The following is a 23,578-nucleotide window of genomic DNA, read 5'->3' as shown; positions in this document are numbered from 1 at the left end:
GATGACCCAGAGCCATATGAAGTGGAAGGGATATGGTAATATGGGGGTTACTCGTGACTGAGATAAGAACAACGGTGAGCAGGCAGAATCCTTACTGGAAGAGTTTCAAGAGAGAATGAGAGGAAAAAATACAACAAACTAGTGAATATAACAAAAAAGAAGCAAACTCACAGATATAGAGAACAAACTAGTGGTTACCAGTGGGGAGAGGGAAGGGGGAGGGGCAAGAGAGGGGTAGGGGAATAAGAGATACAAACTACTATGTATAAAATAAATTAGCTACAGGGATGTATTGAACAGCACAGGGAATATGCTGTGTATTCACAGCATATTCACAGAATATCCAATATTTTATAATAACTTTAAATAGAGTATAGTCTTTAAAAATTGTGACTCACTATATTGTACACCTGTAACTTGTATAATATTGTACATCAACTGTACTTCAATTTTAAAAAAAACTTCAAAAATCATTCAAAGACAAATATCATATGATATCACTTATATGTGGAATCTTAAAAAAATGATACAAATGAAGTTACCTACAAAACAGAAATAGACTCACAGACATCGAAAACAAACTTATAGTTACCGAAGGGTAAAGGCCAGGAGGAGGGATAAATTGGGAGATTGGGATTGACATATACACACTACTATATATAAAATAGATAACTAATAAGAGCCTACTGTATAGCACAGGGAACTCTACTCAGTACTCCATAATGGCCTATACAGGAGAAGAATCTAAAAAAGAGTGGTTATATGTATATGTATGACTGATTCACTTTGCTGTACATCTGAAACTAACACAACATTGTAAATCAACTATACTACAGTAAAAAAAATTTTTTTAAACTTCAAAAAAAACAGGGAATGAGAGGAACAGAAGTAGTTACATAGCCTATAGAGAACTATTTTAAGGAATTTTTCAGTAAAGGGATAAAATATACTACTAAATGGTAGTATATTCATATGTGAAATACCACTGAGCCATTCTAATTAATGTATTAATTATGTACCAATCTAGACAGATCTCAAAAACATAAATATAAAATAATACCAATTATAATCAATTTTTAAAAATCATTTAGAAGAGTACTATGTACTTTTCCTTAGTAAAAGTATGAAAATGTTCTAGAAGGCCAGACATAAAATTCACAGTCATTGTCTCTGGAGTGGCAGAGAGTGACTGGGACTAGGGATGACCCAAGGAGACTTTGGTCTTATTTGTAAAATTTCATTAAAAAATTATCTGGAAAAATTATGAAAAAATGTTAACATTTAGTAATTCAGAATGTTGAAGCAAGGACGTTTGTTATCCTCTATACTTTCCCATATTTTAAACGTTTTTCCAAATTGACACCAACAGCAAAAGCATGAGTGAATTGGTGGTGAGGCTAAAGGACTTCAGAGTTTCCATTACTCATATTACATCACGTGAAATTTATACGACGCACTGAGGCTATAAAAACGAGAACTGGTGATTGCAAACAATTTTTAACTAAGTAAAGAAAATTTATAAATCATGAAAACATTGCCAAATAGGCAGAACAGAAATAACAGACTTAACTAAAATGAGTTAGAAAAAGGTTGGATAAAAAGCCAGAAAAATTCCAGAGAGTATTCTACCTGTATTAAAATTTCCTCCCATTGGAAGCCTTGAACAATGAGAACAAATTCAGTCTTATAAAAGTCCACTTCTTTTTTTACATCCTTAAAGCAGAGTGGAAGTGATCCCAAACAGCAGAATGGCAAACAAAACAAAACAAAATGAAACAGCAAAATCCTTGCAGAAAGGGAAGAAAAACAGAAGCAAACAGTAGCTCATTACTCTTGGAATAAACCAATAATGTAAACTAAACTAAATTATAATTGAATTTCTATTATGTGTATATTGATTATTCCTATTTTGGATCATCTATTAATTCTGGAACAGCTTTCCCTTAACTATTCCACTTTCACAATCCCTTCTCCTCCCCATTTCTAGGGTTCCTTTCTCTATTCCTCACAAAGCCTTCGCTATATTATTTCTCAGAGGGCTACTGTTTCTTTTTCCAATGCAAGAAAAGGATGTGGGTGGATTACCTTCCATTTAAAATGATCCCTATCATGTTTTATTCTATTAGTGCAAACCATGGGGAGTTCTACGTATATCTCCCACCCTTGAGATCTTAAAACTGTTTTTTTGTTGCCATTCTATACATAGGCACTTGCTGTGAAGTCACTGGATAGGCCACTGGTGTGGAACCTTGAAGAAAAGTGTCACTTACTATATAGCACATTTTCTACTACTATTTAATAAGAAACGTTATAAGATACAGAATACTTTCTGCTATATATTAAATATTGAGAATTAATATAGTGAACCATTTACAGCTGGGACAATGATCTTTCCTTGAACATGACAGATACAGGAGGTTTCAGGACTTCCAACCGAAGAGAAATATGAACTTAGCTAAGCAAGAAAGAGTTATGACTTTGTTTTTATGCTACATAAATAAAATAATAACATTAATAGACAAAATGAAAAAAAGAAAAATTTCAACCACAATCTCACTACCTCCAACAAATAAAACTTTAATTTTTCAATTTTCATTCCCAGTCTTTGGTTATGGTATTTTCCACGTGTGGGATAATGTGAAAAATGAAGATAATTTGGCTTCATCGCAATAGATGAACAGAAGAGTAATACATTTAGTGCTGTAGGTGTAACATCAAATTATGTCTGGCTCTCAACCCTGATTTAGTCTCTTTGCCTATATAGGTCAGAACGTTAATCCTTGTCTTAGTCTCTTTATTTACTACTAGGTAATATAACATGAGAGACAAGTGGCCTTTGACTTTAGACATTTGATGCCAGAGTGTTTAGTGACTGCCCAGAAGGACTTGAAAAAAGAGGCAGAAATACATCTTTAATATCAATGTTTCTGATATTTTCCAAAGTTTTCTTATATCCTAGCTCCCAATTCTGCTATTTAAAAATTCTTCTTTTTTTTTTTTTTTTTTTTTTTTGTGGTATGCGGGCCTCTCACTGTTGTGGCCTCTCCCGTTGCGGAGCACAGGCTCCGACGCGCAGGCTCAGCGGCCAAGGCTCACGGGCCCAGCCGCTCCACGGCATGTGGGATCTTCCCGGACCGGGGCATGAACCCGTGTCCCCTGCATCGGCAGGCGGACTCTCAACCACTGCGCCACCAGGGAAGCCCCTAAAAATTCTTCATTCTTGTTATATATCATTTGAGCCAAAATTGATAACTAGCTCATGAATAATTTCTATTCTTGATGATTGTGCCCTATTACCAGGCACTTACCATTAAGCCTTGATATTCAAAGTCTGGTCCTTGGACCGAATTATCAACATCAGCTGGGAGCTTTCCGGAAATGCAAAATCTCAATCTCCATCCCAGACCTGTTTCATTTTAACAACACCCCAAGGGGAGACATATGCAGGTTAAAGCTCAAGAATAAGAAAGTGTAGCAAGGGTTTAAAAAGTTCTATCAAGAGAGAAGTATGCCCAGCATGTTCACAATTCCCCCAGCGCATCTTCATTGTTGTTAGGGGGGATGCTTATTCTCCTTGCCTTCCTATTTTCATATCCTTCTCTGAGCACGGAGGGGATTTAATTTAATGGTCTATGTTTCACATACTAGTGGGTGGGAGTACTGTGACACAAAATCACTGGCATCATTACCATCATCACCATCATCATATTTCTAACTAATATTTATTGAGTACTTACTGTGACCTAGGCAGTATTCTAAGCAGTTTACCTCATAAATCCATAAGAAAAAGACAAATAACCAAACCAAAAATAGGTGAAAGCTTGAACAGACATTTCACAAAAAAAGAAAACTTACTGGTTAATAAATATATCAAAAGATACTCAACCAGGTTATGAATTAGACAGATACCAAAAGGAAAACATACCATGATACCATTAAACACCAGCAAGAATGGCACATTTTACATTATACTATTTATATTTTAATTTTAGGTAGGTATTCATATTTATATATTAATGGAAAATATACATTACTATTATTTTATATTAATAATAAATAATTTAAATTAATACAATAATGTCAAGTGTTGATGACATTGATAACACTCTTATTCCACTGGTGGGCATATACACTGTTACAGCCATTTTTGAAAACAGCTTAAAATTACCCAGTAAACCTAAACCCTATGGCCAAGCAGTTACACTCCTAGGCAGATCCCCTGGAGAAACTCTTGCACATATGTACCAAGAGATAGTCAAAAGAATATACATAGCAACCTTGTTAATAATAGCAAACACCTTGAAACAACATACATGTACATGTCCAACATAAATGTCCATACAATGAAATATTATACAATGGTAAGGATGAATGAATTATACCTGCACACACTAACACAAATGAATCTTACCAACATAATACTGATTGAAAGAAGCAGGTCACAAAAGAATATGCACAGTATAATTCCATTTATAAAGTTCAAAATTGGAAAAACCAACAACACAAAAGAGGACTGAGGTGACTATATAAAAGTGAATAGAAATAAGCAAAAAGAGAAATCTCAGTGAACAGAAGAGAACATTAAATATCTAATTATTAGTCTCAGAGTGATATAAAACCATACTATATTTATGAAAATGGACAGGAAGTTACAGAAAAAGCAGATAATGAGAATGTATTCTTAGATATTAAAAGCATAACTCATTAAATAAAATGTTTAACCGAAGGGTTGAATAATAGGAGTAGCTGCTTGATATGTTCAGTTGGATATGTTCACTTCATGAAAATTCAATAAAATTTACCAAAGCAGAAACAAGCAAACAAACAAACAAAAACACCACACACTCTCAATGGATGGGATAAATGGCAAATTACACAGAGATGGAGAGAATCTGTAAATTAGAATACAAATTTGGAGAAAGTAGCCAGAATGAAGCACATAGAGATAAGGAGATGGGAAATGTGAGAGAGGTGTTAAGAGACAGACCTAGAAACATCAAGGTAAAAGTAGTTAGAAAAAGACAAAATTTTAAATGCAATAAAACAATTCAGATTAACCGCTCTTTTAGTTTTCTACTGAGGTGTCAGCAGGGCTGCATTCCTTCTGGAGGCTCCAGGAGAAAATCAGTTTAATTGCACTTTCCTTGACTTCTGACCCCCTCACTCTATCTTTAAAGGCAGCAACATGGCATTGCTCTGACCTTACTTCCATCATCACGTCTTTCCCTGACTCTTTTGCCTCCATTTTCTACTTTTATGAACACCTGTGATTATATTGGGTCCACTTGGATAATTCACACTAATCTCCCACTTTTAAGGTAATCTGATTAACAACACTAATTCCATCTACAAACTTAATTCCCCTTTGCCATGTAACCAAACATAATCACAGGTTCTGTGGATTAGGATATGGAAATCTTTGGGGGGGACATTATTCTGTCTACCATACCTATAAAGGTACAGTAAAATAATTAGACTGAAAGCTGACTTGTCAGTGGTGGTGGTAGAAGCCTGAAGAAAGTAGAGTGATATCTTTAGAATACTAAAAGAAAATAACTGTCAAACTAGAAGGGAATACCCAGACAAACAAAACTGAGCTGGCCACCAATTCAGTCTTATTAAAGGAAATGTTAAAGATGTACTTCAGGTGGTCGCCTACAGAAGGTCTAACATGTAATAAGAAATTATGAGAAAGAAAGTGGCAAATAATGTAGTTAAATCTAAACAAACACTGACTCTGTAAAACAGTAAAACTTCTGATTATTTTGTGGTAATTAAAAAAACAAGATATTGACTCATGAAGAAATAGAAAATCTGAATAATAAATCTATAACTAGTAAGGAGATTGAATCACTAATCAAAAACCTCCCAACAAAGAAAAGCCTCAGACCAGATGCCTTCACTGGTGAATTCTACTGAACATTAAAAGAAGAATTAACACTAATTCTTCTCAAACTCTTCCAAAATTTGAAAAGGAGGGAACATTACCGAACTCATTCTATGAGGCCAGCATTACCCTGATACCAAAGCCAAAGACAATACAAAAAATAAAACTATAGACCAATATCCCTTATGAATACTGAGGCAAAAATCCTCAACAAAATACTAGCAAAACAAATTCAGCAGCACATGAAAAGGATTATATACCATGAACAAGTGGGATTTATTCCTGGAATGCTAGGGTAGTTCAACATATGAAAATCAGTGTATCAATAATATGCACCATAAATAGAATGAAGGGAAAAAATAAAATATCAATTGATGCAGAAAAGCATTTAATAAAACTCAACACCGTTCCATGATAAAAGCACTCAATAAACTAGGAATAGAAGGGAACTTCCTCAACATAATAAAGATTATATATGAAAAGACCACAGCTAACATCATGCTCAAGGGTGAAAGCCTGAAAGCTTTCCCCCTAAGATCAGGAACATAACAAGAATGCCCACTTCCACCAATTCTATTCAAAGTATAGCTAGAGCTAAAAAAGAAATCAAAGGCATCAAATTGGAAAGGAATAAGTAAAATTATCTATTTTTGCAGATGACATGATCTTATATTTAGAAACCCGAAAGATTCCACAAAAAAACTGTTAGCACTCATGAATGAATTCAGCAAAGTTACAGGATACAATATCAACACAAAAAAAATCAATCACATTTCTATACACCAGCAATGAACAATCCAAAGAGAAATTAAGAAAACAATTCCACTTACAATGGCAACAAAAGAAATAAAATACTTGGAATAAATTTAGCCAAGGAGGCAAAAGACTTATACACTGACAACTACAACATATTGCTGAAAATAAATTAAAGAAGAAGACCTAAGCAAGTGGAGAGATAGCCCATGTCCATGGATTGGAAGACTTAGTATTGTTAATTTGACCATACTACCCAAAGTGATCTACAGATTCAATCATATCAAAATCCCAATGAATTTGTTTTTAGAAATAGAAAAACCCATCCTAAAATTCATACAGAATCTCAAGGGGCCCTAACTAGCCAAAATAATCTTGAAAAATAAGAACAAAGTTGGAAGACTCATACTTCCTGAATTCAAAAGTTATTACAAAGCTACAGTAATCAAAACAGTGTGGTACTGGCATAAGGACAGACATATAGATCAATGAAATAGAAGAGAGAGCCCAGAAAAAAACCCTTCACATACATAGTCAATTGATTTTTTACAAGGGTGCCAAGATCATTCAATGGGGAAAGAACAGTCTTTTCAACAAATGATGCTGGATATTAATGATGCTGGGACAACTGGATATCCACATGCAAAAGTATGAAGTTGAACCCTTACCTCACAATATATACAAAAATTCAGTCAAAATTGATCAAAGACCTAAACTCAAGAGCTAAAGCTGTAAAAATAGAAGAAAACATAGGGGAAAATCTTCATGACATTGCATTTGGTAATGAATTCTTGGATATGATACCCAAAGTATGGACAACAAAAGAAAAAATAGATATATTGGACTTCAGCGAAATTTTAAAAATTTTGTGCATCAAAGGACACTATCAATGGAGTAAAAAGACAACCCAGAGAATGGGAGAAAATATTTGCTAAGCATGTATCTGATAAGGGATTAATATCCAAAACATATAAAGAGCTTGTACAACTCAACAACAAAACAAACAACCCCATTCAAAAATGGCCAAAGGTTTTGAATAGACATTTCTTCAAAGATGATATACAAATGCAAATAAGCACATGAAAAGATGCTCAACATCACTAATCATTAGAATAAGACTCTACTTCATACCCATCAGGATGGCTATTATAAGTAAAAAAGAAATCCAGAAAATAATAAGTGTTGGTGAGGTTGTTGGGAAGTTGGAACCCTCATGCATTTCTGGTGGGACTATAAAATGGTTTAGCCACTGTGGTAAACAGTATTGTGATTCCTCAAAGAAATAAATATAGAATTACCATATGATGCAGCGATTCTACCTCTGGGTATATGCCCAAAGAATTGAAAGCAGAGGAGACTCAAACAGATATTTGTACTCCAATGTTCATAGAAGCATTATTCACATCAGCCAAAAGCTGGAAACAATCCAAATGTCCATCAATGGATGAATGGATAAACAAAACATGGTAAATATGTATGATGGAATATCATTCAGCCTTAAAAAGTAATGAAATTCTGGGGGCTTCCCTGGTGGCGCAGTGGTTGAGAATCTGCCTGCTAGTGCAGGGGACGCGGGTTCGAGCCCTGGCCTGGGAGGATCCCACATGCCGCGGAACAACTAGGCCCGTGAGTCGCAACTACTGAGCCTGCACAGACGTCTGGAGCCTGTGCTCCACAACAAGAGAGGCCGCAATAGTGAGAGGCCTGCGCACCGCGATGAAGAGTGGCCCCCGCTTGCCACAACTAGAGAAAGCCCTCGCACAGAAACGAAGACCCAACACAGCAAAAATAAATTAATTAATTAATAAACAACTTTGAAAAAAAAAGTAATGAAATTCTGATAAATGCTACAACATGGATGAATCCTGAAGACACTATGCTAAGTGAAATAAGCTAGACACAAAAGGACAGATGATGTATGATTCCACTTGTATGAGGCAAATTCATAGAGACAGAAAATAGAAAAGTGGTAACCAGGGTGGGATGAATGGAAAGTTATTTTTTAATGGGTAGAGTTTCTGTTTGAGATGATGAAAAGGCTCTGAACCTACAAAATGCTGATGGATACACAACATTTTGAACGCATTTAATGTCACTGAATTGTACACTTCCAACAGGATGATAACTTTTCTGTTATGAATATTTTACCACAATAGCATATGAACTCAGCAGGGAGTATGATCAGGGTTAAAGTCTTCTGAAGTCCTTTTGTTGTTTCAGAGGAAAATATTGATTAACTTTAGACCTTGGTAATTTAACTATGTATGTTGTAGTCTCTAGAGTATAACTTCAAAGGGAAAAGGGAAAAAATGAAAGGAGGAAAAAAAAGAATTTAATCATGGCAAAAGAAGGCAAAAAATAAGAGAGAAAAAAGAAAAATAAGAGAAAAACAGCTTATATTAGAAACATCCAAATATATCCATAATCACATAAAAACACATTAACTAAACTCAGGTTAAAAGACAAGGATTGGATTCTACTTCCAGTTAAAACTGAGTAAGAACAGAAAATCTTCCTCTCTCACTGAACACCTAACTCTAAAACCTGGATAGGATGCACGGTCGGCTATCCGAAAACTCTGAAAAGTAAGTATCAGCAGGTAGATCAGGAAAGAACACCAGAATTCAAAGTACCAGTGAATCTGTAATTTTTCCCTTCCAGCATCATGCACACTGGACTCAAATCAGCCTGAAACCTGGAAGAGATCACTGTTGTGCAGATGAGAAAAAACTCCAGAAGTTCTCTAGCTCTGGCTTGAGTAGCTATAAAGAGAACTCCTAAAGCTCAGACAAAGTCAGAAAAAGCCCTCAGTGGTTTTTCTTTTTCTCCTTTTCCTGCAGCAGTGGCTATGGTGGCAGCAAGGGAAAACTGCAAGAGCCAAATATATGAGGGAGAGGAACTTTCTTCTCCATTAGGTGGAGCTGTGGCTTCATGAAGGGAGGGACAAAAAATGTGTTTTAATTCTCTCTGTCCTACCACTACTTGGAAGCTTGACTTGTTTCAATCACAGAAATGTATGGCGTTTTTGGCCAGATGAAAGAGAATGGGAGCCCCAAGAAACTGGAAAATACTGGAGAGACAGCAGAGATACAGAGGCTCGGGGAAGCTGGTTGTGGACCTCTGGGTTCATCCGCCCCCTCCCCCCACCTGTACACGGGTAGATGGGATCTTAATGAGCATATACCAAAGACTTTGATTACTAAGCCCCTGGAGAGACCACAGCCCAGGTCCCATGATGACCACTAAGAGCAGAGCAAAGACTGTAGAAACTGAGCTGATACTGGGACCACGGGCCAGAGAAGCGGGCTTGAAGTTGTAGCTTAAACTTAACCAGGTCAAGTGTCTGCTACAGCACAGATATCAACATGCTCCATAATTTAACAAGACCTGGCGTCTTTTAAATTAACGGTCAAAATGTCCAAATGGCACATGAAGAACCATGAAAATCTCAACTTCCATGGAAAAAAGCCATCAACAGACACCAATGATGAGATGACACAGATGTGGGAATTATCTGACAAAGACTTTAAAGTGGTTATTAGACAGATGCCTGAATGAGTCATCACGAACACTCTTGAAACAAGAGTTAAAATAGAAAGCTTCAGCCAAGAAATAGAAGATACAGACTCCATATCAGAAGGTAGATGACAAAGGAAAGATTCAGTGAACCTTAAGATAGACTAATACATCCCTCCAAACCCTTTCTAGGTTCTTAGTCAGCTATGTCCTCAAATCTACTGCAGCAACATAGCCGCACGTCTCCTCAGTACATTTCAAAATTATTTCTTCCCAAATCCTATCAGAATTCTCATTCCTAAATGCACCTCTGCTGCATATCAGGAAAGCAAAGTCACTACGTACTCAAGAGTTAATGTGCAGTTTGTTATATCATTGGACCAATGAAGTTTCGAAGCAAAATCATACAAAAAATAGCAGAAGTGCACATCGTTTAAGTCCTTGGGGCCAGATGTGCTTTGGAATTCGGAATGATTTGTATTTTAGAAAGCTAATTTAGAATTTACACATAGAAGATACTAGCGAACACCCCAGGGGGACTGAAATAGCACCCTGTAATGAAACACACTAATATTTCTGCAGCAAAATGCAAATGCAACATTCGTGTATGAATAGTTACACTTAGTAGGATAAATAATGACTATAGCCTCATTATAGTTCAAGTAAAGTTCTGCAGCCAAAAGAGTTTGTTGCAAACTTAACAAAAAAACTTGCTTTCCAGAGCTTTTTGAATTTTATGTTTGCAGATAATTTATTGGGGACCCATATTTCAACTTTCAACCTGTCAGCAACTCTTATCAACTCTATCTGCAGATCTCTCTCTCGAAACTCTTGCTTTAGATCTACTGTCAACATTCTAGCATTCTAGACCAGAGCAGTCTAGATCTCTTGCCTGGATGACTTGAAGAGACTTCTAATTGACTTCCCCAATTTGTGTCTTATTTCCTTACTAACCATCTTCCACACTCCTCCCGGACTAATCTTTCAAAAACGTAAAAGTGATCGTGTTATAGGTTTGGCTCCCCGCTGCTTATAAGACAAAGCCGAAACTCCTATACAAGTTCCTACAGGATCTGACCTCTCTTTAAGCTCGAGATTTCTCTCTTGCTGCACCCATCATACATTACACGATAGCCATGTTAAACTACTTCGAGTTCCCTGAATAACCCACCAAGTTTCCATCTGCCAACCAGTTCTTGTCAATTCACCTCATCTCCTTTTTTACCTCATGTTCAGCTTCTTTATAAAAGTAACCAACACACCCTCTAAAGTATTCATTCCACTTGGAATATTCAGTTCCTCTATTTGATGACATGTCTGTCTACCGTTGATCTGTCAGCCCAGTGCCTAAATACCTAATAGGTGTTCAATAAATGTGGAGCAAAATGGTGGAACTCTGTAGTTCTCTCCCCACCACAGGATCGACCCTTGCACAAATAGGGGAACAGTTAGTTAGCTTAACATGTCTACAACAAATGTTAGCACAATATATTAAAAGTGATTAAAAGAGAACATTTCTTGGTCTACCTACTTCTCTAATACAAATGTATATGTTATATGTATATATCAAAAAGGAAAACACGTAATAATACATCACAAACGTTACCATGTGGGAAACTGGAGGAATAGAAATTGGGCTCCAGATGGTTGATACGCAGGTACAGCTATTCAACTGCCAGTTCATTCCACCAGTCATTTCCATCTCTGAGGATTGACACCCCTTCACGTCCGATCTAAAATGAGATGTATAAACCAGCCCATTTGGGGAAATGACAAATCTACCATTTAAACATCTCGTCAGGATATAGCCTTTGAGACAATGTTTATGGCTATCAACAGGTAAAATATAATAGGAAGGAATCACAAGAAAAGATTATAAAAAGACCACTGGCTATTTTCTATATTAAGTTATCATTACAAAACTAAATATTTCAGCTTACTTTTTATAGATAATGCCAAATTTAAATTTCCCACTAACAAAGTTTGAGAGTTCATAGAAGGAATTCAATAGTAGCAGTTGCCCATTTAAAAAAGTGACTTGAACAAATACGTTTAATTCTAAACTATTTTAATAGTTTATATATAGAAAGGAAAAAAACCTAGTATTCCCCATGGTGGTGGGTCAAAGGGCACTAGAGTAAGAAACAGAAGTATTGCATTCTGAGGTTCACCAGGCTATTAGCTAGCTGTGTAACCTTGACTAAATAACTTAACCTCTTTCCTTATTTGTAAAATTGGGATAAACTATGCTTCATAGAATTAGAGTTATTAAGAGAATAAATAATACAAGATGCGTAATATTTTGTATAAATAAGAAAACAACTAGAAACAAAAGGAAACAGACTCTCATTGAACATTTATTCTTACTAGGCTCTGTTAGGCGCTTTCACAATCTTAAATATCATTTAACTTTCATAACAACTATGTGAAGTAGGCATTATAAATTCTCATTTTATGGATGAGGAAACAGACTCAGAGACGGGAAGTATCTTGCTCAAGGTCTTACAGTTAATTAGTGGCAGGACTAGGAGTCTATATTCTATGCCAGTGGTTAAGATTATTATCCCTGTTTTCTACATCTGTTTCAACTCCTCTACCAAATTATGTAATAATCTATTCCACATACACTTTAGTTTTAATTCTAAGAAATGGTTCTTGTATCTAAAAGCTCATATTTATTCTGTATTCATCATTTGACTTATTGAAATTTAGTTTTTATCCACGTGATGCACAGTTTAAAAAGTCAACCAGTGCTAAAAGATCTAAAACCCAAAATACCAGTCACCGCTTCCCCTTCGCAAAAGTAGCCACACTTTTCCTTATGGTATTTAATTCCATAATCCCAAAGAATCTCTGTATCTCAATTTTCACATATGTGAAATGTGGATTCATTGCATTCATTCAACAAACATCCATTCAATATCTACTAGATGCCAGGCACCATCCTTGGTGCTTGGAATATATAAAACAGATGAAACTATTTGCTTTCATGGAGCGTGTGATCTAGTGGAAATAATAACTTTCTCAAGTAGAAAGACTGAGTTATTATGTGTAAAATACTTAGAATGAACAGTATGTCTCAGAGTGAACAATAAATGTTAGCACCAAATAACATGTCATTTTGAGTTTTTCCAGGAAACATCTCCCCTGGAGCTCTACATCCTTCGGTTCCATTCTAACTGGCTGCTGTACAAGTAAATATAACTTCCATTGTTCTTACACTGCAAATTCCCTCCACCTCTCACTTAAGTGGAGTACTCTGTTTCCCTGAATCCCATGTGCTCCTCTTTCTTAGTTTACTTCTCTGTTTTGTTGGAGCACACCTTGTAGGATCTTCCTAAGCAAAGGTGCATGGCAGGTAATTTTTTTTAAGATTTTGGGTGTCTGGAAACTCTATCCCTTGTATTTCCTCGAGAGCTTGTCTCAGTACAGAATTCCATCCATGTAGCAGCTCAGGCCAAAAACCTAAGCACCATCCCTTGGTCCCGCTTTTCTCCTCACCTCTGACAGCAACTGCTATCAACTCTGCCCCAGAACATGTGCCAGGTGCATCCACTTCCATTATGCCCAACCTCTACTACTACCATGCCAGACGGGGCGTTTCAGATGGCACACTCAAAAAGAAAAGGAACACTCTGTACAGGTAGTGGAATTTTCTAATATATTCCTGGATTTTATTTGTGAATATTTTATTTAGAATTCTGACATCTATAATGAATATATGAGCCTAGTCAGCACTTTCTTCTATCTTTACTGGGCTTTCATATTAAGGTCATGTCACTTCATACACTGAATTGGAGATCTTCCTTTTTTTCTACATAGCCTGGAATTGAAATTTCCTATTCTTTAAGGATAGATAAAGCTCTACTCTATGTGGCAATTGGTCTATGCATGTTTCTGTTTCTTCTTGGATGAATTTTGTCATTATATTTTGCTTGGAAATCATCAATTTCCTTTAGATTTTCAAATATGTTGTTACCAAACAGCTGCACAAAGTATTCACTTATAGTTACTTTAATCTCTCCTACATCTGTGGTTACGTCAGCTCTCTTATTCCTCATGTTGTATACTTTTACATTCTTTTTCGGTTGAATCAGAGGACCTCATTTTATTGGACTTTAAAGAAATAAGTTCCAAATTTATTTTTCTTTGCAATTTTATTAATTTAAGCTTTTATCTTCATAAATTTTATCTTCCTAATATATTTTTATTAACTTATATCTATCTTCTTAAGACAAAACTAAATTCTTGTTAATTTATCTTTTTTAACAATGATGAAACTTTTTCTGTTCAGCTTTCACAGTGCCCCATTAGCTTTGGTATGAAGTTCTCTTTTTCATTACCTTTAGATAGTTAACTTTCCTTTTGATTTCCTCTTTGGCAAAAGGATGATATTTTTGAATTTATAAGTAGTTAAGATTTTCATGGTCAACTTTTCATTAAGTAGTTATAATTTTATTGGATTATGAGAGAATGTAGCCCATAAAATTGTTTAGGAGTTTTTACAGGTTTTCTTTGTGATTGCTTTGAAGAAAATGAACATTCTGTGTGTGTGTGTGTACACTTAGGTTTATTATTTATTTATTATGTATTATTTAAATTCCTCTGTGTCCTTTCTTGTTTTGTCTACTAAATTTGTCCAACGATGAAAGAGGTGGTTTGAAACTGCCCATTTTAACTGTACTTTTCTCAAGTTCTCCATGCATTTCTAATAGTTTTCACTTTATGTATTCACCTTTGTGCATAAACTGTTAAGACTGTTGTATCTCCCCCTAAATAGTGTCTTATTCTGTTCACTGCTTTTAACCTTACATTCTACATTATTTGTCGTTAATATTGCTTCGGCCTTCCTTTGGTTTCCACTTGCCTGGGTTTTTTTTGTTTGTTTTGGGTTTTTTTTGGCTGAAAATGTAGGGAAGCACTCACTGAAGTAACATTGATTACCTTACGATGCTGAGGCACTCCAACTGGTAGTTTCATTGTCTTTGTTTAATAAAATAAAAAATTATTACTCATTTAATACAGTTTATATCATAAAGTAAGAAAAGAACCAAGAATACAAAGAACTATGAGGAATGCCAACATTTAAGATGTGCTTAGAAAAACATCCTTCAGATGAACCATGAAGGGTTAAACCTACGTTAAAAATAACTCTTTTCAGGTATGAGTCTCATCCGTCCCTTCCTCTAACATGTATTTATTGGCTGTCTTTTTTAAATAATAAAAAACTTACCTGTTGACTGGGCTTTCTCCAAAGTCAAGATCTGTTTTGTAAAACAAACACAAATTTTACATTATTTTTATATAAATACTTTTTCTTAAAATGCATTTAAAAAATATATATCTCAAATATTAAATTAAAAATAGATGCTTACTTCTTACAGGGCTAACCAGCGAGCCATCCAGGTTGTTTGCTATAACACTTCCATTTTGCTGTCTGGCTGCAATACACTTGGGGACTTGTGAAGGCAATGCCAGTTGTAACATATCACATAGAGGAAACAATCTGAAAATAAGAGACAGAATCAGATGAAAACCTAAACCAAATTTCTATCAATACAGTAATTATATATATATATATATATATATATATATATATATATATATATATATACACACACACACATATGTACCTTCCCATTACAAAGCAACAGGACTTCAATTTATTAGGTTAATTGGTATAAATAAGGTCGTTTAAAATGATTAATTAAATAAATTTTAATTGAGCACTTGTGTGCTAGACACTGTACTAGGTGCTAAAGATACAGTTGTGAACAAAGAAGATAAAAATCTCTGCCTTCATTTAGCTTACGTTCTATTGGAGACAGAAGATAAGCAAGACAAATAAAGTACATAATATGTTAGATCGTGATACGTGCTAAGGAAAAAATATCAGGGAAAGGATTATGATATGCTGGTGGGAGAGTGGGCACTTAAATGCTAGACAGGAAAGGCTCACTGAGAAGGGAACTTTTAAGTAAAGAGCTGAAGCATGTAAAGGACTGAACTGTGTGGATCCAGCAGAAGGAACAGCATGCACAAAGGTCCTGAGGAAAGAGTGTGCTTGGTGTGTTTGAAGAACACGGAGGAGGCCATGGAGGGGTTCGTAAGGAATTGTAAAGACCTTGGTCCGCCCAACTGTTTTACTCTTCCAGCTCCAGCCTTTTCTCTAGTACTCTCCTCTCCTGGCACCCGTCCTCTAGCTCAGTCCTCTGTCCCACCCACCTTCCTCATTCCTTCACATTGGTCCTAGTCACATTCTTCCTAGAAGAAATGAGTTGCTATTTGCCATTAACTGAGGTGGGGAAAACCATGGATAAAGCAGGTCTGGGGTCAAGTATCAAAAGCTTAGTTTTGGACACACTGAGTTTTGGAACCCTACTAGACATTCAAGTGCTACCACGGAATAGACACTTGGATATACGACCCTTGAGTTCAGGAGGTATGGCTGGAGCTGGAGATAATAATTTGGGAGTTCTTATCATGTAAATGGTATTTCAGGCCATGAGCTTGGATGAGGTCATCTAGGAAATGCGTGCATATAGATAAAGAAGAGAAATGAGGACGAATCCGTGGGAAACAGTCTAAAAAGTAGCCAAGAGTTAGATAAGAAGAAAACCAAGATGCAAACTGAAGAAAGCATGTCAAAGAAGAGGGAGTGATGAACCATGTCCAGTAAGATGAAGACTGATGAAATTATCGTCGGATTTGCAACCTAGAGGTCACTGGTGACTTTGACTAAAGCAAACGGGAAATGTTAGCACACCTTTCTTAGTAACTGTAAGAACAAGCAGAGAAAATAATCAATGAAGATATAGAGGATTTGAGCAACAGAATTAAAAACCTCAAAAGGATACAGTTTTCAATGGCACATGAAACTTCTACCAAAAAAAAAAAAAAGGTTATATGCTAGGCCATGAAGCAAGTATCAACAAATTCCAAAGGACTGAAATACAGAGAAGGTTCTCTGACACAGTGCAAGTAAGCACTATGTCAACAACAAAATTCAATAACAAAAGAAAAAGATAATTAGAAGGCCCCCATATACATGAAATTTTAAAAATACACTTCTAAGCAATACATGGGTCAGGTCCTGTTCTAAGCACTCTACATTTCTATTGACTCATTTATCCTGACAGCAACCTTCTGAGGATAAGCAAGCGGAGGCACAGAGAGGTTAAGTGATCTACCCAAAGTCACACAGTCCATGAATGGTAGAGTGAAAATTAAAGTCAAGTATTCTGGTTCCATGGCCAGTATTTTTAAATCACAGTGATTGAAGATAAAAAGTGGTTTCAGCTGCCCACAGGATTCTTCAACACAACTGGCTCAAGCAGTGACTGTTAGGCAACCTAGGCTAAGTCCTCAGGACAGCATGTGCAGACATCACCAGAAGCCAGTTTTGGGCTGTTGGGAACCAAGCCCAGAGGCCTTTATAACACCATAATAGTACTTCCCCTCCTCCCCCTCTACCCTACTTGGGATTCACATTCACATCAGACTGAATCCACAGCATGTCAACCACTACATTTAACCTTATAATGATTCCCAAACCATAGGGCCTCAGAAAAACAGTCCTTTTGGAAATGAAGCAAATGTACAGTTTTTGCTATACATACTGTTTTAAACAAAGGACTTATGTTCATCATAGTTTTGGTCAAACTCACCCATCGAAAATGCAGAAAGTGTGTCCATTGAGAAAATATGCACAAAAGAAAAAAACATTTTTTTTTTTTTTTTTTTGCGGTACGCGGGCCTCTCACTGTTGTGGCCTCTCCCGTTGCGGAGCACAGGCTCCGGACGCGCAGGCTCCGCGGCCATGGCTCACGGGCCCGGCCGCTCCACGGCATGTGGGATCTTCCCGGACCGGGGCACGAACCCACATCCCCTGCATCGGCAGGCGGACTCTCAACCACTGCGCCACCAGGGAAGCCCCAGAAAAAAACATTTAAAATAGATAAAGTTTAAGTCTTCAAGTTAAATTAAGAGCAAACAAATTCTAAGACATATAACCCTATGATAGTATAGCTCATTATTACAGGGATTTTCGTCTAGCATAGAGGGTCAAGTAACATCACTGAAGCAAAATCAACCATTAAAAAACAGAATATGGCTGATTTTGAGCAGTTGCACGCCAGGAAATGTATAACAGCCAGCTCCCCAGGAAAAGGCCTGTTTTATACTGTTTGTCCATTTTTGTGGTATACAGACTTCCATCATAGCCAATTTCAAGTTGCCAATGTGTCATCAACCAGCTTTCAAATTTCCTGACTAAGAGGCAAACTAACCTTAGGAGCTTACCAAGGACTTCCCTGGTAAGCACGACAAGGTCTGTACACAGACATTACTCCGGATTTATGTATGTCTTATTTTTTTTTTGTAAAATTTATCTTTTAAGTAGTAATTATTTGCACATTTTATTCATTTCTCAGATATCCTTCCAGAAGTATTCTTTAAGAAATGACATAAACATATATATTCTTTCTTTTTGTTTTGAAAAAGAAACAGTGGTAGCATAGTATGCACTGTCTCCCACCATCTAACAACACACGCTGGAGACCATTCCATTCTGCTACATTAAAACAAGACTCTCATGAAGAGTCATTTTGTTATTACAATGTTGTAATGTTCAATATGTCATTTCACAACTATGAATACATATATGGGATAAATTCCTAGAAATGAAGTTGCTGGGTCAAAGACTGCTTTAGGAAGAGGCAGCAGACATAGTAGGTGGTTAGGAAATGTAAGAATTAAAGGTTCTAATCCTGCCCTCAATTAGCACATACAATAGTGTTATATTAGCTTCAAGCCAAGCTCTGCTTGCTGAAGCTTTCACAACTGGACAATTTGGGATGGAGGGAATCAATGCATGCTGCACACTGAAGAGATCACAAGAAAGATGAATAGAGTCACATATATCCTACCCAGCTGAGCCTGCATTTCTTTCATTCCCTCATCTATCCATCCACCTATCAATCTATCCATCTATATACTATATACTATATACTATATACTAACTACACATCCATCTATGATAAAGAGATAATTAAGAAATAGTCAACAGGGCTTCCCTGGTGGTACAGTGGTTAAGAATCCGCCTGCCAATGCAGGGGACACGGGTTCAAGCCCTGGTCCGGGAAGATCCCACATGCTGCAGAGCAACTAAGTCCGTGCGCCACAGCTACTGAGCCTGCGCTCTGGAGCCCGTGTGCCACAACTACTGAAGCCCATGTGCCACAACTACTGAGCCCACGTGCCACAACTACTGAAGCCCACGCACCTAGAGCCCATACAGCCCAACAAGAGAAGCCACCACAATGAGAAGCCCGGGCACCGCAACGAAGGCCCAACGCAGCCAAAAATAAATAAAATAAATAAATTTATTTAAAAAAAGAAATAGTTAACAGACTTGGCTAGTAGAGATTGATCATATAACTCAATTACAATCAACATAACCGTAAAAAGTGGAGTGAACGAATAATACATGACCCTTATAGAAATTTCCACAATACTGAAAAGTACAAACAGAAAACTGAAATCAACCATAATTCTTCCACTCAGAAATAGCTAATGTGAACATTTAGTTTATATTATTCAATTTGTGTACGTGTGCACATATAGAGGAGTACGTGTATGTGGGTATGTGTATATGGATGCATACACACACATTCATCTTGAATGTTACCACGCACGACAGTTATCCTCACTAGGGCAGTCCCTAAGGGAAGAAATCAAATTCTTCAAAGAGGGGTTATTCAAGTGCCAACTTCTGACTTTGAGAATCACTCAGTATAACAAAAGATGTTCCTTTGGGAAGCAGACCATGCTGTGAAGCGTATGGAATCCCACAAAAGACTGAAATACTCTATCCCATATTATCATTTAAAATGGCTGTATAGGCTTCCCTGGTGGCGCAGTGGTTGAGAGTCCGCCTGCCGATGCAGGGGACACGGGTTTGTGCCCCGGTCCGGGAAGATCCCACATGCCGCGGAGCGGCTGGGCCCGTGGGCCATGGCCGCTGGGCCTGCGCGTCCGGAGCCTGTGCTCCGCAGTGGGAGAGGCCATAGCAGTGACAGGCCCGCGTACCGCAAAAAAAAAAAACAAAAAATGGTTGTATAGCATTCCACCATATTCAAAGCCCGTAATTTATTCAGTCACTGTGATGTTGCTAAAATGAGAGAAATTATTTAGATGAAAGCAGAATTAACCTATATTAAGACATTTATCAACTTACCTATAAGCGGGTAAAACGTCAATTTTCTCTTCCAAAGAAGCTAAATGCTGTTTTAGTGCTTCAAGTAAACTGCAGGGTACCTAAAAATAAAGTTATTAGGAAAAAAGTTGTTTTTTGATGATAGATAGTTCTTAGCAAATTCATACTCTCCTATATCATAAAAAGACTTTGAAAAATATTAAGACACCTGTATAGCAAATGATTAAGGCTAAATAATTGCTAGAAGTAAATTCATTATTAAAAGTAGCATCTTGGTATCAAATCACATTTTCAAACTATACTTTTACATACATTTTTAAAAAAACAATAAAAGAGCATCTTAAAATGATCAATGGGCTGCTAAAATATGTATTTCCTTTGGAGAAGACATGGGGCTTAAAATCATTCATTACTTACGGTTCCTTCATGAGTCACCAGATTACTGAATAAATTTAAGTAAAACATTAAGCCTACTGGGGAAGAGGGAGAGAGAATCTCACTCACGGTCTCTGATCTCTCCTGAAATGTCACCTCCTCAACTGGGATTTCCTTGGCTATCCTAGATAAAATAGTACCTACCAACAGTCTCTTTACCCTCACTAAGTTTTCTTTTTCTTCATGGCAATTATCTTCCCTGAGATTATAGGTTTCTTTCCGTGTATGTTTATTATCCGTCTCCTTGCAATAAAATATAAAACTCCACGAAGACAGAGATTTTGTCTGTTTTGTTCACTGTAGACTGGAGCTTCCCAGGTCATGAAGCCTGCAACTAGGTTGTTTGTTTTTGCTTGTGGCTCCAGTCTACAGGTCTGGCAGAGGAGAGGTATCAAATAATCAAACAGATAAATGTAAAATGAAAGTTGTGAAAAGTACTGTGAAAGAGAGGTGCATGATAGGTAGTGTTTAAGTAAGTGAATGTGACCAAGTCAGGGACGTCAGAGAAGTAAGCACTCCTGAACAAAGTAACAACTGAGCTGAGAGCTGAAGGATATCCAGGAGAAAAGTAGGATACTAGGAGAGGAATGAGCATGGCAGGAGGGCATATGGCACAGGCCACGAGTAAAGGTGAACCATGTTGCTAAGGGGAGCGTGGAGGAGATGAAGCTGGGAGGGATTCGACGATGCAAGACCTTAAAATCAACGCAATGTTGTGGAGTTTGGACTTTAACTTGAGAATACCGGATGACTTTGAAGTGAGGAGTGATCTGTATTTTGGCAGTTCTCAGATCAGCATTCTGGTTGCATTGCGTAAAAGAAACAGCAGGGGGCAGATATATGGGGAAGCGAAAGGATCCGAGTTGAAGCTAGGATGATGGTGTGGTGGCAAAGACGGACACAGATGCTGCTGAGCTAGCAGCTGGAGAAGGGTTTAATGAAGGAACTGTTCACAGAGGTGTGGACAGGGCTGAGGGACCATTCTGAGAGGAAAAGGGAGCGCTATGAATGACAATAATGGCACAAGAGGCATACACACTCAGAGGAGCCTGGATACCACTCAGTGCAGACGGGCTGCCGGGCTGAGGCATCCAAGCAGACATCTGCTCAGAGGGATTTCCTGCTGGACCACATATGAGGACCAGGAGAAGATCTCCCTAGGGACGCCTCTTGACCATGTGGGCACCCTGAACACAGAGGAATTGGAGAATCTGTTCCTTGCCAGAGCTCACAGGCCCCTCAGCAGCAGGGAGACCAGGAAGTCTGGAGTCCAGAGTGAGCTTCAAAGGTTCAAACATACTAGACGGGAAAGAGGGGTGGAGGGACCCCAAGATGATCAGGGGACTCCCAGCATCACCAGGGCAAACACACAGAGCATTTTTCGTTCATTCATTCAGTCACTCAATAAATATATAACAAAATAATAAATGAATAGAAGTTGTCACTACTTGCACAATGCTGGTTGGCAACATTCTCTTTCATCCCATGTGCTTTCAGCTAATTCACCGACAGCTATAAATCTGTGGCAATGCTGTCGCCCGTGATTAGCAGAACCCCGCTCAGAACGACCGAAAACTTAAAAGGCCCCCAAACGGTGCTTCCCAGCGAAAGGGCAGGCGTGAGGCTGTCAGAGCTCTTTCGTGAGGCACACAGTGGCCCTCCGCCCACCCAAACTGCGGCTATGCTAAGGCGAAGCTGGTACCCAGCAGGGTGGAACCATCTGGTAGGTCCCCGAGTTTGTGCCCCTGGAGCTCTGATGAGGGGTGTGGCCCAGAGACGTAGGTTTGAACGGCTCTGGTGAAAAATAAACGTGCATCGAATGGCAGACAGAGCAGACGCTGCTATGCGAGTTTCTGGGAGTCGCGCTCAACACGAACGGCAGGCGACGGTGGAAAGAAGAGGCATAGACACAGGCAGACACACCAGACAGCCACTTGCAGAAGGAAGCCCTGTGAGCCCTAGACAGTGTTGAAACTAAGGAGGAAGGACAAGCCCAGGAAAGGAGGGAGACGCCCCTTCAGAAGACACAAGGGTTTGGCCGAGCCTGAAAATGGTGAGCCGGCACCTAACAGTTTAGCAGCTCTTGCTTCACATAAAGATTGTTGCAAGCGCGAGAGAAACTGGCCAAGCGACAGTCAGATGTCCCCTAGAGCTCCGGCCACAGGTGCTGAGCACTGAAGGAGGCCAAGGCCAAGATGCCAAGCCCAGGTCAACTGATGCTCCTCTGGGCCCCCATGACAGCCAAGCTGTGGTTCTCAGCACAGGAACCCTTCCCAGCTTCACCACCTCAAGGAAGTGAGGTCTCTTTTGCTGGAACTCAGGGGCTAGGAGTGTACCTCATTCATTATAGCTCCTTCTTCCTGGTAGGGGTCAGGCCTGTGTCTGTGAATGAATGTTGATTGAAACCCACCAATGACAGTGCCTTTGAGCAATGAAATTCCATCTTCTCCCCTACTAATCCAGATAGTCTCATTTTCTCTCGGCCTGGTTATCTGAATTCTCATTCAGGAAGCTGTGTGTTATTTCATCCAACAATGGTTCCTGTTGTGGACCACTGTGTGGGGTTCAATGTCTGTGCACAAAATAGGTCCCTTTCATACCTATCTGTACGTGAAAGAATGCTTGTGAGGACACATTTCTTTCCTTGAAATATATTTTTTAACATCTTTATTGGAGTATAATTGCTTTACAATGGTGTGTTAGTTTCTGCTTTATAACAAAGTGAATCAGTTATACATATACATATATCCCCATTTCTCTTCCCTCTTGCG

The 23,578-nt window shown here is 37.9% G+C and overlaps 1 protein-coding gene across 1 annotated transcript in view; it reads right to left on the bottom strand.

Moving 5' to 3' along the window:
- LOC307180335 (phosphatidylinositol-binding clathrin assembly protein-like) overlaps positions 1–23,578 on the bottom strand; it is a 37,170-nt gene that overhangs the window by 1,458 nt on the left and 12,134 nt on the right. Inside the window, exons 9-12 of the mRNA XM_079910536.1 lie at positions 20,394–20,473; positions 15,532–15,662; positions 15,390–15,420; positions 11,763–11,889 (exon numbers count right to left, since the gene is read on the bottom strand). Coding sequence (XP_079766662.1) covers positions 11,763–11,889; positions 15,390–15,420; positions 15,532–15,662; positions 20,394–20,473 — 369 coding nt within the window. The remainder of the gene's footprint in view (positions 1–11,762; positions 11,890–15,389; positions 15,421–15,531; positions 15,663–20,393; positions 20,474–23,578) is intronic.

Source organism: Stenella coeruleoalba, assembly GCF_951394435.1.
Source record: "Stenella coeruleoalba genome assembly, chromosome: X".
NCBI lineage: Eukaryota > Metazoa > Chordata > Mammalia > Artiodactyla > Delphinidae > Stenella > Stenella coeruleoalba.
Note: the sequence above shows the minus strand (reverse complement) of the source record. Positions and strands in the feature narration are given on the sequence as shown.